The following is an 18,471-nucleotide window of genomic DNA, read 5'->3' on the forward strand; positions in this document are numbered from 1 at the left end:
AAAAAATAGATTGAGATAGAAGAGAATGTATTGGTTTGATTGAGTTTTTGAACTATATATTTAGGCTTAATATATAAGTAACCTAAATAAATTTCAGTTGGACACTCGAACTAAGGTTTGTTCTAATTACACATCTAATTACGTTTCTATATCAAACACACACTTTCGATTCAAAAAAGGTTTTAATGTGTTATCAAGTGTTCATTATTTAAATAAGGTAACCAGCTAAAATTGTCACTTCTTTTAATCATATGCATTTGTTTCAATAAGTCATAAAACCTTAGACCTATTCAAATTGAGGTTGATATGTATACTTAAAGGAGATGACATATTTAACGTAGTTAACTTAACTATCTAATAAACGCTTGAGAATATATACATTACTATCTTCTTGATGAATATTTTATAAGTAATAATGATTTGATCTAACTATTGGGTCTAAATAATTGAAAGTAAAATATGATTCTATAATAATTCCAATAAGGTGAAGACTAAAAGTAAAAGTTATAATCGGAGGATATGTATACATTTTTATCCGATTATGATTAGGTAAAGATCGACATACATTATTGTTTCAGAAATATTATTTTGTCCATTTCAATTTATTTGTTTTACTTTTTATTTGTAGTTTATTTAAATATATAATTCTATTTTGATAAATTTTTAATCTAGCTTTTCACATGACATATTTAAGACTACAAAATCAAAGAACATTTTAATACATTACATAAATTTTTAATTTAAGACCACAAATTAATTCAAAAAAATCTTTAATTTTCTAAATTTCATGTTAAATTAAAATCAGACAAATAAATTGAAATAGAAGGATTATTATATTTCATTTTGACGACAGTAATTAAAAATTATTTACGTGAATTGTGTTGTACTACAATTATTGATATTGAAACCTTACGTCACCAACAATTATGAAGTTTCATCTATCAGAGGGCAATAATCCAAATTTAACTTTTTGTGACTAGATCTTATAAAAAAATATATTTGTAAAGCAATGTTATAATCCAAATTTTCCTTCTGTTTTTTTTCCCACTCTCTTTGCCACTAATAATAATCCAATCAATTATAATAGCTTTATATAACGTAATACATGTTATGGATAATAATTAGGAATAATTATGGATCTGAACCATTCAACTATTTAAATTATAAAAAATATATAAGTAATGTGGATCCGGCTCCTCTTCATTTTCTCCAAATTCCTATTTAGATTAGTGACACATGACATAGGTTAAAATAAATGGCTAAGATTTAATCTCCTAAAGTAAATCTTTAATCATGATTTAACTAATAAATACAATATATATTTAGTATTAAATTTTTTTATAATCTCACAATCTTAGCAACATGTTATCTTGTCTATAAATATAGGGAAAAAAAAAGTTTTTCCTAACCACTTTTTTTTAACGTGGGATCTTTTTAAATTTTCTTTTAAATATTGAACTGCTGCCAAATATAGCTAATGTTAATTTTGGAGGAAATAGAAAAAAAAAAAAGGTGAATAAAATAGGAAAAATAATACTCTTGAATAGCTAATAGTTAACAAGAAAAATTCAATGAAAAAATGCAAAAAAATATTAACTTAAAAATAAAATAAAATTAACATCCTAAGTAAAAAAATTTAGGAATCCCCCCCCCCCCCCCCCCCCCACCCCAAAATTTATGAACAAGATAATATGTTGTTAAGATTGTGGGGGTTATAGTAATTTTTAAAATTAAATATATAATATATTTATTAGTTAAATCATGGTTAGAGATTTACATTGGGAAATTAAATCTTAGCCATTTATTTTAATCTATATCACGTGTCATTAATCCAAGTAGGAACTTGGGGAAAATGGAGAGGAGCCGAATCCAAGTAATGTGTACTTTATAATAAATATATACTATATAGGCATAATATACCTATAATACTATGCATATAATATACATCATATACATGATAAGATATATATTGTATATACTCTAGCAATATATATATATATATATTGGTAAACTAAATGGCCCAATGATACATATTGATAATTATTCTTAACAGACATGAGTAGGTTAAGACCCACTAAACTTATACAATCATTTTGTGAGTTTTAGATTAAGATATATATATATATATATATATATATATATATATATATATATATATATATAGTGAGTCCTCAAATAATATTAGACTGCTCATCTGTTATTATTATATCTTTTTAATTTCCCATGTTATTTAAAATATATTCTAATGGAGCAAAAGAATATTTTGAAAAATGGTTATGGCTACAGAGGTATTGGTGAAATCATTTGATTTCTTTAAGAAAATTTTGCAAATTCTGACAAAATGATTGAAATATATATATATATATATATATATATATATATATATATATATATATAAGAATGCGAACAGAGATTGTATCGTTTAATTTATCATATTTTCAAATTATGGCTAAAAAACAGACAAACCTACCATTATTAAAACATCTTGATATGGATATTTTTCAATGATACTTAATAAATAAATAAATAAAATCATGTGCTTCTAGACAAAGCGAATAGAGTTAATAAATGTGAGGGTTAATAAATTGTCTAAAATTTACTTGATGTTAAATGGATTGGGTTGAAACATGATGACAAGCTGGTTATTCATTAGTTTGTTATTTTATAATTTATTTAAGTAACTAATAAAACTTTTTCTTTCAATATTATGATGGTATATAATATATCAAATAAAAAATATTTTGATAAGATTTTTCATGTTTTTATTTGGACTATATATTAGTTAAACTTTTAAATGAGTTGAATTAAACGAGTCAAGATTAATAAATAGATGAGTTATTGATCTGCTTAAATTTGGGTGGTTCATATTACCGTGGGCTAAGCTTTCTATCCTAACTGCAGTGTGCAGTAGACATAGCGTATCGGGGTTCTGTGGGTTCACGTGAACCCATGGTCCCCTCTTTAGATTATATATAGTAGTGTTTTTAAAAAATATATATATTTAAATATAGGGGTGTGAACCCACGTTAAAAGTAACATATAATAATACGATGATGATTGGGTGCACATCTCTGAGCAAAGCTAGAAATTTAAATGTTATATCTATCTTATTTTTGTTAGTAACACCCCTCCAAGTAGTTATCCGTACACTTTTGACCTTCCAATCAATTTTTCTTTTGTTTTTTTGCTTTAATCTCTCAAAAATTTCAAGTGTGTAACACTGGAAATTCCTAAAAAAAATTAGCACGATAAATTTTCTTATATAATTTAATCAAATGTGTATATTAAAATTTAAAACTAGTAGTATTATATATGTTGGCTTATAATTTTAAAAATTTAACATTTTTATGTTAAGAACGTAAAGATTAAATCGATCAAATTTATATCTTAGAGACATCTTTTCATAATAGTACACCCATCCTTCTGAAATCCTGGATACGCCTCTAGCAACAGTTATATACATTGTATACCTTTGGAATGTACAATTCACATTTTGTATATCTTAACTGCAGTAGTTGAATCACATTTGGTTTGTTGTATACCATTGACGTATACATTATGTGAGTTGTATTACCTTGAGGTGCACAATAAAGTGCATATTTATTGGGTATTTGTAAATATATTTTTTTCCTAATAGGTGTCAAGTGTAATATGTTTTAAGACTTGTTTCTTTAGGTATTCAATATGTGTTCCATTTCAACTTGTCGATATGAGATTCATCTAGAATGTTATATATATCTCACTCCCTTTGGGACTCAGAGTTTTTGTTGAGATTTTTCCCACCATCATTTAAGATTGCATGTGGAGTAACTCTGATCGATACAATATAATAACCCAACTTATAAGCGATATTATTTGCTCTGGACCTAGGCTCACACGATTTTAATTTAAAATGCGTAACTAAGATATAAGACTTGCTTCTTTACGTACCAACGTATCTTCCGTATTTTGCTATTAATTATGTAAACAGAACAGGACGCTCGTTGGAAGATAGTGAGTAGTTCATTTTTAAAAATGGTTGTGATAAAATAATTTCATTTGTCTTGTTCATATAATCAAGATTATTTATTTTTTAATACGACTAATCTCTGTTTTTCTTATTTCCATCTAATGTCTGGTACTGGACGTATTGGGACCCAATTAAAGTTGAATTCGGCATTACATGACTAAGGGGTGGTGCTCACAATATGATTTTCTCTATTCTGAAAGCTTAAATTTGAAATCTCTAATTAAAGATAGATCCATTTTACTACGACTCATGATAGTACTACTAATCTCCGTTGTAATTCATGATATCATACTCACTTCAATTTTTTAAATTTAATCTTGTTTGTTGGATACTGCGTTTTGTAACAAAAAACTCCAAACGAATTCATAATAGGTGTTACAGAATTAATAAGAACCTGTAGGAGATCTCTTAGCTGCAATTATATATTTTTTTAAAAAAATCTATTCATTTTTAATAAAATCCACAATTAGTTGCAATTAATTGAAAATTAAAAATTTTCAAGTTTAATGGTAGAAATCCGTAATTGTACTGCTTCAGTCCTAATTTATGACAATATTGTTTAAGAGAAAATGAAAGACTTTTAAACTATGCGACTATAGAAGTTCATTACAAAGAAAACAATATCATATAAATTAAAACAAAGAAAGTAACTTGCTTCGTACATTTAAGTCTCCTCGTGATAATATAACACTTGATCTATAGTGCTCATAATCAATTAATCAATATTTGAAGGAGACTATTATAGATAGATATTTTTACTGCAACACTCTAGCTTAGAATAAGAATTTACATACCGGCAAATAAGTTAGCATATTTTACACTTGAGTAATGTGATAGAAAGTTGTGTGTACCTAGGCACAAAGCAGACAATGTCATTAGTGGGTTAGATCATTATAGATGGTATCAAAGCCACTCCTGAGTAAGCTTTGTTGATGTGGATAAGAGTTCAATCGAGTTTAGACAAATTTCGATAAGGCAGGGAAACCTCGGACTGATTCTAGCTAGGCAACGACAAACTTCATCAAGGACTTTGAGTCAGAGTAGGTATATCAGTAGTGGCGGAGCCAGACATTTTATCAAAGGTGTCCAAGAATAATGATGTGTGTACAAGTGACCTGTTGTCAAAAAAAAACATTATGCTACAAAGAGGTCCAAACCCGAAACTACTTGATTAAAATGAACACTCATTACCACTGCATCAATGACGTAGCTTTTGTCAAGGGTATCCAACTTTAAATATATATCCTTTAAAACACCGAATTTAATATATATATATATATATATATATATATATACACAACGTAATTTTTCGATGAAGGGTGTCCAGTTGGACACACCCTGAGGTGGCTATAGCTCTGCTATGGGTGTATGCGACAACTGACATACTAGATTATGATAAGAAGTTTCACATTGAGAAAAACACAGGAAAAATGTTGGGTAAATAAGTAAATATGTGTTACATCCTAGTGATACATTTTAATACCATGTGAATCTAAATCCAAAAAGAATAATATCACTAGCGGACTTAACTGATACATTTACAAAGAGTGCACCAATATTTAGCATTAAAATATTTGGCAAGGACCACTATAAAATAAGGTATGAATTAAGAATGCTTCACAATTAGTACATTCTCAATTCTCTACAATCATCTATACTTTTAAGAAAACCAAAAAATGGCATCTCTGGTCTCTAGTTGGGCTTCACAAGTGAACACTGTGCCTGAAAGGTATGTGGTGCCTACAGAGAAAAGATTGAATGTAAATGTCCCAATTGGTAAAGAAATTCCAGTTATTGATTTGTCACATCCTAATTCTGCCCTCATAGCTGAACAAATCATCAAAGCTTCTCAAGACTATGGAGTTTTTCAGGTAATATAATTACAGAGTTTTAAGTTTTATGCACTGTTAGTTTGCGTACGTGAAAAATATTTATAAAATTAGGTCATTTAAAATATAATTGCATGGTACTTATATATGTTGGAAAAATATTTATACAATTAGGTCATTTGAAATGTAATTGCATGATACTTATATATGTTGGTGGAGGTAGTAGCTAGGTTTTCCATGTAATTAATTGGGAAGTGCACGTAAATTGATTCAAACATCACGATGCAATTGCAAGTAGCTTTATTTAAACGTTCATTGGTAACCTACAGTACATGAGTCAAACATCTCTATAACAACATTGTTTGTTATGATATTTCGTTATTGAAATGTTGTTATAACATGAAAGATCGGCTCCACAAAAAAAAAATATGATTGTTATAGTGAAATATTGTTATAGATGAGGGATGCCAGCTATAGAGAGGTTGTTTGACTGTACATATATGCAAGTAACTTGTTATAACACGTTAAATTTATCTGATAATAGTGTGTACTAGTTTCTGTCAATGTATATAAATTAAATCGATAATTATATTGTTGTTTATGATGTCATCAGGTGATTAACCATGGAGTGCCACAAGAGTTGATTGGTGATGTCCTTAAAGTTTGTGATGAATTTTTCAAGTTGCCAATTGAGGACTTGGAAAAGTATGCTGAAGAAGAAGAGTTGAGTGAATTTGAGCCAAATCTTGACCAGAAGCCAAAGCTTTATATTGAAAAGGAATATAAACCTAAGAAGAATGGCAAAAATGATAAAGAAGTTATTTTCTGGAAAGACACTTTTGCTCATTGTACTCATCCTACCAAAGAAGATAGAATTAATTCTTGGCCTGAAAAGCCAGCACAATATAGGTAAGTATTAAATCTAATATCACTCTATTTCATAATTTAATAAATAAAGTACCTTAAACATGTCATATATTTGTGGGGTCATTTGCACTTATTATACTCATATTTTGTGGGATTTCTTAACACTCCCCCTCGCGTGCGGGTCTGATATTTTTTTCATGGGCCAACCACGTGGAAAAAATGGTATGCAAATACCCTCCGTCATAATTCCGTTAGAGTGAAGGGCATATATGCTCTAGTTTTTGAACGGCAGGGGCACCAATGTCCCAAAAATATGACGGAGGGTATTTACATACCATTTACAATAGTTCATGGGTATATTAGTCCTTTTTCCCCTTTTTAATTTTGGGTGGTAGTGAGATTCAATCTTAGGACCGCTGCAACCTGCTCTAATACCATATAATGATATGACACATGTGCCTAACTCAACCCCAAAAACTAGTTCATGAGGGGAGGTGTGTCCAAGTCCAGATAAGGAGACCAAATTCCCATCCCTCTACCGATGTGGGACTTCTTAACATTAACTATAATAATCACTTTCGATCCCCAACAATATCAACTAGGCCTTAATATATTTTTTTTTAAAATTCCATCCGATCTATGGTTAATATCTTATTTGAAGCTCGATTAATCAGAATTCGGGACAAAATGTCTCACTATTATTATATTTTAATAGGGAAGTGATTGGAAAATATACTGAGGGAGTGAGGAAGGCAAATTTGAGAATTTTGGAGCTAATGTGTGAAGGATTGGGACTTGAAAAGGATTACTTTGCAAATGAGCTGAGCCATATTCAGTATATGGCTATCAACCTTTACCCAAAATGCCCCGACCCGACTGTAACGGCTGGAGCCGTGGAACATAATGACGGCGGAGTCATCAACTTGCTTTTACAAGAATTGGGCGGCTTACATGTGCGCCGTCAAAAAGATGGACAGTGGCTTGCTGTTGAGCCTATTCCTGGTGCATTGGTTTGCATCAATGGCATGGTTTTGAAGGTATTTATAAATTTTGACGTGACATGAAATTTTTAAAAAAATAGTTTTTTGAAATGTATGGTCTAAAATATATCATATGTGTTTGTGTCATTATAAATAGAATATTTATTTTTATTAAATGTAGAAATGTGTTATTTTTTTTGAGATCGATTAAAAATAAGTGAATCATATAAATTGATACAAATGAGTAAAACATAAGTATTTTTGTTGGAATGTAAAGCTATGATAAGGTTAAACATTCCAAGAAAAGCAATTACTAACAAAATTAAAACTAATTTAATATCAAATAATAGATATCAACAGTAGCGGAGCTAAAATTTTCATTAAGAAGGTTCAAAATATGAAGTAGTAAAGGGGGTTCAACATTTACTATTTACGCATAAAAATACTCCATCTGTGAGGTAGTTTGACTCAGGATGGAGTTTAAGAAAGAAAGGAAGACTTTTAAAACTTATGGTTTAAAATAAATGATAGTAATTTGTATGACTATAAATCATTTTATTAGAGGTAAAATGGATATTTTAAAGTAAAATTGTTACTTAATATAGAAATTTGTCATTCTTTTTTGGGATTGACTAAAAAGAAAGTAAGTCATATCACTACAAAAAGAGTGTGAATTACATGGGGATTTTCCTGGGGATTAGTATGAAAAATCGTAGGAAATTTATTTTCCTGTAAATTTTAATATTAATACCCAGGAAAATCCCCATGTAATTTACACTTTTCTTGTAGTGTATGAGAGAGAGTAGTTTTAACTATATATAAATAATATAACTTTTTATTGAAGGTAATTCAAATGAACCTCTGGACCCTTACTAGCTCTGATCCTGGATATAAGTTATATGGATCTTTTTGATTTTCTATTATGGCCTAGGTTATCAGTATATATTTGATTCCAAGAAATTATAGTTCTTTCAAAACAACTTCTTTCATGTGATTTTAGGTATGGTCGATCATCTAGTCTTTTTTTAACACTTTTTCACTCATCATAATTTTAACGAGTGCATTTATAGGTCGACACAAAATTTGACTAAATTGTAAATTCTTTTTTTTTTTTAACTCAGGTGATAAGCAATGGGAAGTTAGAAAGTGGAATACATAGAGTGGCTACAAATTCAGTGAGAGATAGAATATCTCTTGGATGTTTAACTAGTCCTGCTTGTTATGGAGAATGCATAATTGAACCAGCTAAAGCACTTTTAAGTGAAACTAATCCTGCTAAATACAAGCCATTTTCATACACTGAGTATTTGAAGATTTTCTTCACTGACACTTCTGAATTTGAAGCTGCACTCAATCCATACAAAATTTAATTAATTTATCACTATGGGATAAATTGATGTGTTTCTTGATTTTGGATGTACCAAAAATAATCCTTGTGGAATAAATTGTGTGTGTGTGTGTTTTTATGTTATGTTTTGAATTTTCAATAATTCTATGCTGCTATGTATTGTACTTCCTTTGTAATAGTGATTGAGTTTGTGATATAAATAAAACAATTTTAATGAATAAAGATGTGTTGAACAATTGAAGTGTGTGATTATCTCATTTAAAAGGTTAAATTGTTAGAGTTATTTAATTGATTATTTTTTATGGGTCAGGCACGTGAAAATTCTTTTTGATTTGGGTGACAGTGAGATTCGATTTGATACTATATTGAAGTGTTACACCATCTCATCTAAACGATTAAGCTGTTAGAGAGAGTACATTTTTATTATTTAATTATATTCTCAATAACATTATTATTTCCATGTTTAGCAAGGCAACAACAACAATAAATCTAGTGTAATCTCATAAATAAAATCTGAGCAGGATAAGATATATGCAATCTTACTCCTATCTTTATTGGGTAGAGAAAAATTGTTTTTGATTGACCCTCGATAACCCTTTTCCTTTATCCGAATTGGAACTAGTAATATGAACAAGTTCACACCGATGAAGTTAATATACAGAGATCAATTAGTTAAAGTCCAGCAAGGAAAACAAGATGAGAAATTAGCTATAATTGTTTTGTGAACAAATTAAAAGTCAACGGATTTGCGTAATTGACGTGACCTGTTGCCATGTTCAATTAAGGAAGAAGTATTATCACTTAATTATAACAAAGCAATTAATTATGCAATTATTCATCTCTTATTATTATTATTATTATTACAATAAGAAGAAGGTCAACGGCCAAACATACAATGAGCAGCTTCTATAAAACCAAGAAAATTAAGTTTGAAAAGATGTATCTACTTCAATATATAAGCATAAAATGGATTCAATAAAGAGGTAATTAACACAAAATTCTAATGCTTAATTCTCTTGTTAATAGATCGTTATACTAATTCAGTTCTAACCGATCTTATTATTCTGATCGATCGTTATATTTTTGATCGATCTTATAATATATATATTTTTTGGTGTGCAGCAATGAGGATGTTTCAAATGTTGATGTGATTAGTGCAAAGGATTTGCTCTCTTCAGGTCACACTTATTTAGATGTGAGGTGAGTACGTAATTGTAAAGTCTATTTAAAAGAAAATAAAAAAAATATAGTAAAAGTAAACTAATTTGTGATATTTTAGGATATCTTGATAATTCAATGTTTACAGGACAGTTGAAGAGTATAATAGAGGACATATTGATAAAGCCATAAATATTCCTTACATGTTTCTCAATGAACAAGGTTTTTTTTTTTTTTTTTTTACTTTCATTATTTTTGTGTATTTTTTTCTTATAAACTATTTTCTAGTGTGAGAAGGTTTTTTTTTTTTTTTTTTGCTAGGAAGGGTGAAAAATCCAGATTTTCTTGAGCAAGTCTCTTCAGTGTGCCAAAAGGAGGATCATCTGATTGTGGTAAATAAACTCATAAACCTTTTAACTTTCTTTTTAATAATTTTACTAATTATATATATATATATATATATATATATATTTATAACGCTAAAAGTTATTTACACCATGGTATAAATTAAATTAACTTGTTAGAGTAGGTTACTTGTCATTTATCTCAAGGCTTATTAAATAGAGTTACGTACCTATATATAATAATCTTTTAAGTAACTTAATTTTGAACCAACAACTCTCATAGCGGATGCCAAATTCATGAACATATAACTTCAAAAGTGAAATGAATTCAATATTTAAAAAATCGTAATGATCGAAGTTGAACCTATAAAATTTAAATTTTGATTACGTCTCTCTATCTAGTAATAGGTGAGTAAATTAACAAGATATTGTGATCGATCTGTTTTGAAGGGATGCAACAGTGGAGGGAGAGGACTTCGATCATGTGTCGATCTCCTTAATGCGGTTAGTGAACCTTTCAATTTCCCATTTATAATAATAATAATTAAAAAAAGGGCAGTTTAATGCACAAAACATATTGCGTTAGCAGGGTTCAGGAAAAAAGTGGCACCCAAAGAATGTGATGTAGAAAGTCTATCTTAATGCAAATATTATAAGTGGCTGAAAGTTAAGTTTATTTCGATCTAAGTTTAGTCTACATGAATAAAAGTTAATATTTTTGGTTTGCGAGCTATTGCATAGGAGTAGGGTTTTACCCTGTGTGCACCCAAAGGGTAGCTGCTGCGGATTTCCCTTGTCATAAAAAAAAAGTCAATATTTTCTTACAAATTAATACTAGTGTTGTACTATACACTACTATGTAATTTTGGGGGAGTCGGCTTAACTCAATAACATTTGCTCAAATAGTGTATTTGTATTAAGAAATTTATTAAATATATACCAATATCAAAATTTAGACATCAGTTGTTAACATACACTTGAAATTATCGTACGTAATAAATTTTAGAATCATAAAGTTAAAATTCTGATTTCATTTCGCGTGTGATGTTATTGAGTGTAGGGGTACAAGGATGTAAGAAACTTGGAAGGAGGATACTCAGCATGGGTAGATAATGAGTTTAAAGGAGATGAAGCTGCTCAACAGTTCAAAACTGCCTGCAAATTTCGTCCATGATTGCTTCAACATTCACAAGAATTATTTTCTATGCTTTTTATAAGTGTTCACATATAATGGGGAAAAAATTGGCATTTCAAATAATCATGTAAAATTTATGTTACATTTTGATTTTCAAGTTGTTGTGTGCATGAGAGGATTTTCTCGAGATCTATCTAGTATTTTTATCTCTGCTGAAATTTATTAGAACCTGAGTCTTTAAGGTTCTCAATTCATCTTATTGATCACTATGTCACATTTTTGAATATATAGAAATGGGGTATGATACACAAATAGTCATTTTCAGCACCTGTAACTAAAAAAACAAGTAGTTCTATCTTTTGAAATTTGAAACCCTATATGAATTGGATATTTTTTAGTGGTCAATAAACGTTATTTTTATCTAGGAATGATAGTCCAATACTATAAAAATGGGCCAAAAGAAAAGAAAAACTGCAAAGAAATCGAATACTCCTTCCTCTCTCAAAATATTTGTCATGTTTCGCTTCTCGAGAGTCAATCTAACTAATTATCGGAGTTAAATTGAATCAGATTAATTCAATATTTTAAAATTAAAACTTAAATATTCAAAAATTACATAAAAAGTACTATAAGTTGTGATACTTTTACTATCAATATGGTGAGAAAAAAATATATTTTAATTATTGATCAAAATTTATGTAATTTAACTCTTGAAAGAAGAAACAAATAATTTGGGAGTGAGGGAGTAGTTGCCAAACCAAATGAGGAATTATAGGTTCAAGACAATAGGCAGATACTTTTTTTTGTTACTAAACACGTTTAACTAATATTGAGAATTTTTTGGGTAAACTACATATATCCCAGTAGTTTAGAGCCTAATTACTAGAAATTTTGATATTTTTTTATGTTACGTGCTATACCACTTTTGGCTGATGGATACATGTGTCGAGATATATCAGATACGTGTATCTGTTGGGTGTGTAAGGCTGAGATACGTGATAAATTTTTTGAATTAAACTACTATAACTGAATACCTTAAGTAGCAGAGCAAGTTCTGGAAAATTAACAAACAGAACAGATTTAGGAAATCATTCTGTATCACTATTAACTAATTTTCTAAAAAATTAAAATCATAAACGTTATTAAATCTGATATTGAAACCTTCATCTTTTTCATCAATTCCTTCCTTTCAAGCTTCAATTTTCAAGGTTTTTAGTTGTTTGTTTGTAATTTTTTCCTGCCAAATTATAGTGATGGTTTCTCCTTAACAGTCTCATTCTTCAATTGACTCAAATTTCTTCTCCAACACTTGGAGGACCTTTTTCAAATATTCATTAATCGGAGGGACGAAAAAGCAAATTTTTTGGTGGAGCCATCGAATCCAAGCATAACTAGCAACATATGCTACGATAGATAGTCTACAGTCATACTCTACATATCTATGAGAAACTTTCAGATGCTAAAAAGGGAAGGATTTTTATAATTTTCTATTTTTCTTGGATTAATGATACGGCAGATACTCTACAGTTGTGGTTTGTTCCTAAATTCATGTGTTTCAGTTACATTCCATATTTAGATACACATAATTAGATGTATATGCTTCTTCTTTTTGTATATTCCATATTCAGATACACATAATTCGAGACACATGTTTTTAATATAACATATAAAATTGATACTTAATACATCAAATTAATACTAAATACATTAAATTAATATTAGAAAATAATTGATTGAACAACTTCAAACAATAATCTATGAATAAAGAACTCATACTATTTTCGGAATTTTGAGACATTGCTCTATGGATACAACACAACTTCAAACAATGTAATAACTACTATCGAACTTTAGAAAAAGGAGAACTCTAACCCAGATACATGAAATTGTATAAATTTCAAGATACATTACAAAATAATCGAAAACCTAAAGAAAATCTTACCTCTTGATATATTGCTAATATTCAAAAATTGGTTGTTGATTTAGAACATGCAAGAGATGTTTGAGGAAGAAGTGGAGAGATACATACGATTAATGGGATTGGGGGAGGGAATCGGATTTGAATTTTTAGTGTCCTATTAATTAAGGAGATTATATTTTAAGATAATTATTTAATATCATATTTAAGGGATTGTGTATCTGATATACCTTTTAAAAATATATGGTATAATTATTAAAAAGTGGTATTGTGTGTAATATTTTTAAACTAGAGATAAAATATGTATATATGGTAATAAAGTATGTGTGGCTATGTAGTTTTTTCTATTTTTTCAGTAATTAGAAAAGCTAAGAAACCCAATTCACATTTGATTTTTAAAAAAATAAAATAAAATTTGTGGTCCATGGACCATTTTATTGAACCATTGAATTCAATGAATGTGGAGAAAAAAAAGTATAAATAAATAAAATTATTGAGTTCCGTCCAATTCGTATAGATGAGCTTGTGGTTATTTTGTATGTTGGTTGACTTTGAGTTTTTATCATACGTGTGTTTGACGTTTACATGTGGATTGTTTATGAGTAGTGGCTTAGAAACTCCTTATATATTATTTGCTTGAAATGTTAATTAGTGTTAAAAAACCAATTTGTGTTAAAAAATATTTAAAAAAAAACCACTTCCTACTTGTCCAATTAATTATAAATTACTTACGACTTGTTCATTTAATTATCATTTGCTTACAACTTGTTCATTTAATTATCATTTGCTTACAACTTGTTCAGTTAATTATTTGCATATATAGTAAGTACAATATAACATATTTTTCATAGAGAGCTTTCTGAAAACAAAATATTATTCAAATACGTTTACAATAACATAATCAAATACTTTCAGATACATAGATCTGATTTTATTTCTCACAAACATAATAGTAATTTTATGCCAAACAACTAGCTTTATTTGTCATAAACATTACAATAACTTCATACCAAACAACTGGCTTTATTTCGTACCAATATAAAAGTTGTTTCATTTCACTTTGTAGCATCACCAACAAGCTTGAATTCTTGAACTTCCTTGAAATTCTCCCATTCCTTCACCAAAATCTTGGTCTCATATATTTCTTTCTTTCCAGCATCAGTTGCCGCAAGTGTTATATAGTACATTATTCCAGCAACAACTTGTTCCTTCAAATTCAAAACTTCTACAAACTCCAAATGACCATTCTGAAAAATAGAGCATACGACGTTCATTCAAATAAAAGAATTATTAGATACAACAGTAAATTCAGAATTTAAATAGTATAAATTTGAATATGAAACTAAACAGAAAATAAAAGAAGATTAAGTCATTTTAATTTAGCGATTAACCTCTTTCTTATTAAAATCTTGAACAGCAAAACGAGCAAGATCTTGGAACTCAGGACTATTTGGGAATGGAACAATGATAATGCCCCCAGGTTTTGCACTATCATCACCAACAAGCTTGAATTCTACAACTTTTTTGAAGTCCTCCCATTCCTTCACCCAAATCTTAGCTTCATATATTTTCTTTTTTCCAGCATCAGTTGCCACAAGTGTTATATAGTATATCATTCCAGCAACAAGTTGCTCCTTCACATTCAAATTTTCTACAAACTCCAAATGAGCATTCTGAAAAGTAGATTGTATATGACATTTGTTCAAATGAAAGTATTATTAGATACTACAATAGATTTAAGATTTGAATATTATAGGTTTTAATGTGAAATTAACAAAAAATAGAAACTAAAAGTAAGTCATTATATATAATTGACCTGTGTATTATTATAATCCTGAACAGCAAAACGAGCAAGATCTTGGAACTCGGGGCTGTTTGGGTTTGGAACATTGATAATGCCCCCAGTTTTTGCACTATCATCACCAACAAGCTTGAATTCTACAACTTTCTTGAAGTCCTCCCATTCCTTCACCCAAATCTTAGTTTCATACATTTTCTTCTTTCCAGCATCAATTGCCGCAAGTGTTATGTAGTATAACATTCCAGCAACAAGTTGTTCTTTCACATTCAAATTTTCTACAAACTCCAAATGAGCATTCTGAAAAGTAGATTGTATATGAAATTCGTTCAAATGAGAGTATTATTAGATAATGTAGTGGAATATCTGGATTTGAATATTATAGATTTGAATGTGAAACTAACGAAAAAATTAAAAAGGAGTAAGTCATTTTAATTAACCTCTTTCTTATTATAATCTTGAACAGCAAAACGAGCAAGATCTTGGAATTCGGGGTTGTTTGGGAATGGAACATTGATAATGCCCCCAAGCTTTGCACTATCATCACCAACAAGCTTGAATTCAACAACTTTCTTGAAGTTCTCCCATACCTTAACCCAAATCTTAGCTTCATATATTTTTTTCTTTCCACCATCTGTTGCCACAAATGTTATGTAGTACAACATTCCAGCAACAACTGCTTTTTTCACATTCAAATTTTCTACAAACTCCAGATGAGCATTCTGAAAAATTAATTGTATAGGACGTTCATTCAAATGAAAGAATCATATACTAGATCCAGTAGTGAATTCTGGATTTGAATATTATAGGGTTGAATGTGAAATTAACTAGAAATAAATAAATAAAAGATGAGTAAGTCATTGTAAATAACCTGATTCTTATTATATTGGTGAATAGCAAAACTTGTAAGATCTTGGAACTCGGGGTCGTTTGGGAATGGAACTTCGGTAAAGCCCCCAAGTATTTTTGCACTATCATTACCAACAAGCTTGAAGTCTATAACTTTCTTGAAGTCCTCCCATTCCTTCACCCAAATCTTGGCTTCATATTCTTTCTTATTCCCGGCATCAGTTGCCGCAAGTGTTATATAGTACATCATTCCAGCAACAAGTTGTTCTTTCACATTCAAATTTTCTACAAACTCCAAATGAGCATTCTGAAAAGTAGATTGTATATGACATTTGTTCAAATGAAAGTATTATTAGATACTGCAAAGATTTGAATATTATAGGTTTTAATGTGAAATTAACAAAAAAATAGAAAATAAAAGTAAGTCATTATATATAATTGACCTGTGTATTATTATAATCCTGAACAGCAAAACGAGCCAGATCTTGGAACTCGGGGCTGTTTGGGTTTGGAACATTGATAATGCCCCCAGTTTTTGCACTATCATCACCAACAAGCTTGAATTCTACAACTTTCTTGAAGTCCTCCCATTCCTTCACCCAAATCTTAGTTTCATATATTTTCTTCTTTCCAGCATCAATTGCCGCAAGTGTTATATAGTACATCATTCCAGCAACAACTTGCTGTTTAACGTTCAAATTTTCTACAAACTCCAAATGAACATTCTGAAAAATAGATTGTATATGTCATTCGTTCAAATGAAAGAATTATTAGAAACTGTAACAGATTCAGAATTTGAATATTATAAGTTTGAATGTGAAACTAGCGAAAAATAAAAGAGGAGTAAGCCATTTGAATTAACCTCTTTCTTATTATAACCTTGAATAGCAAAACGAGCAAGATCTTGGAACTCGGGGTTATTTGGGAATGGAACATCAGTAATGCCCCCAAGTTTTGCACTATCATCACCAACAAGCTTGAATTCTACAACTTTCTTGAAGTCCTCCCATTCCTTCACCCAAATCTTAGTTTCGTATATTTTCTTCTTTCCAGCATCATCAGTTGCCGCAAGTGTTATATAGTACATGATTCCAGCAACAACTTGCTCTTTAACATTCAAATTTTCTACAAACTCCAAATGAGCATTCTGGAAAATAGATTGTATATGATGTTGGTACTACTGTAGTGAACTCGCGATTTAAATATGAAATTAACGAAAAAATAAAAGAGGAGTAAGTCATTATAATTAACCTGTTTTTTATTATAATCCTGAATAGCAAAACGAGCAAGTTCTTGAAACTCGGTGTTGTTTGGGTTTGGAACATTGACAATTCCCCCAGGCATTGTACTGTCATCACCAACAAGTTTAAATCCTACAACTTTCTTCAAGTCCTCCCATTTCCTCAACAAAATCTTGGCTTCATATTCTTTCTTGTTTCCACCTTCAGTTGCCTCAAATGTTATATAGTACATTATTCCAGCAACTATTTGTTGCTTCACGTTCAAAACCTTTTTAAACTCCAAACTAGAATCCTGAAATACAAAATATATGTTGTTGAAATGAAACAATTATGAATAGTCATCTGAATCAACTAATTATTCACAAAGTAATTAAGCAGCATTTCAAAATTAATTATATATTCTTCGAAGAGTCATCTGCTTATTTGTAACATTAATGCATTTTAAATGTTGTGCACGGATGATGTGTAGATATTTTACACTATCAATTATGTTAACTAAGACATGTAATTAACTTTTCATAACAAAGCTAAGATGGCCTTCATATATAAATCGAAGTAAATGAAAAATAATTCTTTACATTTTTCTGATTGTAATCTTGGACAGCAAAACGAGCAAGATCATCAAACTCGACTTTGTTTTCGAATGGAACATCGACAAGGCCTCCTACGATTGCCATCACTGCGAATAATTAATAACTTAATTAAGAATTAAGAAGGAATATTAATTTTGTGATGAGAAGAAGGTGAACATAGCTGCTTTTTATAGAGAAAAAAAGGCTAGCACGTTATAAATATTTTGATTTGATGGATTTGGATTTTAGCTTCCAACTAACCAAAAAAGTTTTAAAAAAATAAAATAAAAAGACCCATTTTTATAATTATCCAATATTCATATCAAGTGATCCACCTTCCTCGAGTCCCCTCATATGTAATGCATGCATTAAATGGTAAATATTCCCCACTAAGTGGTCCTAATTTATATAATACTTTTAGCT

At 29.4% G+C, this 18,471-nt stretch overlaps 3 protein-coding genes across 3 annotated transcripts; 2 read left to right on the forward strand and 1 right to left on the reverse strand.

Moving 5' to 3' along the window:
* Positions 1–5,634: 5,634 nt before the first annotated feature.
* On the forward strand, positions 5,635–9,269 carry LOC125808073 (hyoscyamine 6-dioxygenase-like). The gene is made up of 4 exons (XM_049487859.1): positions 5,635–5,880; positions 6,452–6,747; positions 7,421–7,742; positions 8,807–9,269. Exons 1-4 carry the CDS (start codon positions 5,686–5,688, stop codon positions 9,053–9,055), a joined length of 1,062 nt encoding a protein of 353 aa, XP_049343816.1. The 5' UTR covers positions 5,635–5,685; the 3' UTR covers positions 9,056–9,269.
* Positions 9,270–9,961: 692 nt separating this feature from the next.
* LOC125808074 (protein HIGH ARSENIC CONTENT 1, mitochondrial) lies at positions 9,962–11,892 on the forward strand. Its single transcript, XM_049487861.1, has 6 exons — positions 9,962–10,016; positions 10,156–10,233; positions 10,340–10,413; positions 10,513–10,583; positions 10,986–11,039; positions 11,596–11,892. The coding sequence occupies exons 1-6, from the start codon at positions 10,000–10,002 to the stop codon at positions 11,707–11,709; spliced, it is 408 nt and encodes a 135-aa protein (XP_049343818.1). The 5' UTR covers positions 9,962–9,999; the 3' UTR covers positions 11,710–11,892.
* Positions 11,893–14,447: 2,555 nt separating this feature from the next.
* Positions 14,448–18,210, reverse strand: LOC125808068 (multicystatin). Its single transcript, XM_049487856.1, has 9 exons — positions 18,055–18,210; positions 17,487–17,768; positions 17,098–17,382; positions 16,679–16,960; positions 16,258–16,542; positions 15,827–16,108; positions 15,405–15,686; positions 14,980–15,261; positions 14,448–14,835 (listed from the first exon to the last, which is right to left on the reverse strand). The coding sequence occupies exons 1-9, from the start codon at positions 18,151–18,153 to the stop codon at positions 14,644–14,646; spliced, it is 2,271 nt and encodes a 756-aa protein (XP_049343813.1). The 5' UTR covers positions 18,154–18,210; the 3' UTR covers positions 14,448–14,643.
* Positions 18,211–18,471: the final 261 nt, after the last annotated feature.

This window comes from Solanum verrucosum, unplaced genomic scaffold, assembly GCF_900185275.1.
Source record: "Solanum verrucosum unplaced genomic scaffold, falcon-dt-bn FXZP01000183.1, whole genome shotgun sequence".
NCBI classification, from domain to species: Eukaryota; Viridiplantae; Streptophyta; class Magnoliopsida; order Solanales; family Solanaceae; genus Solanum; species Solanum verrucosum.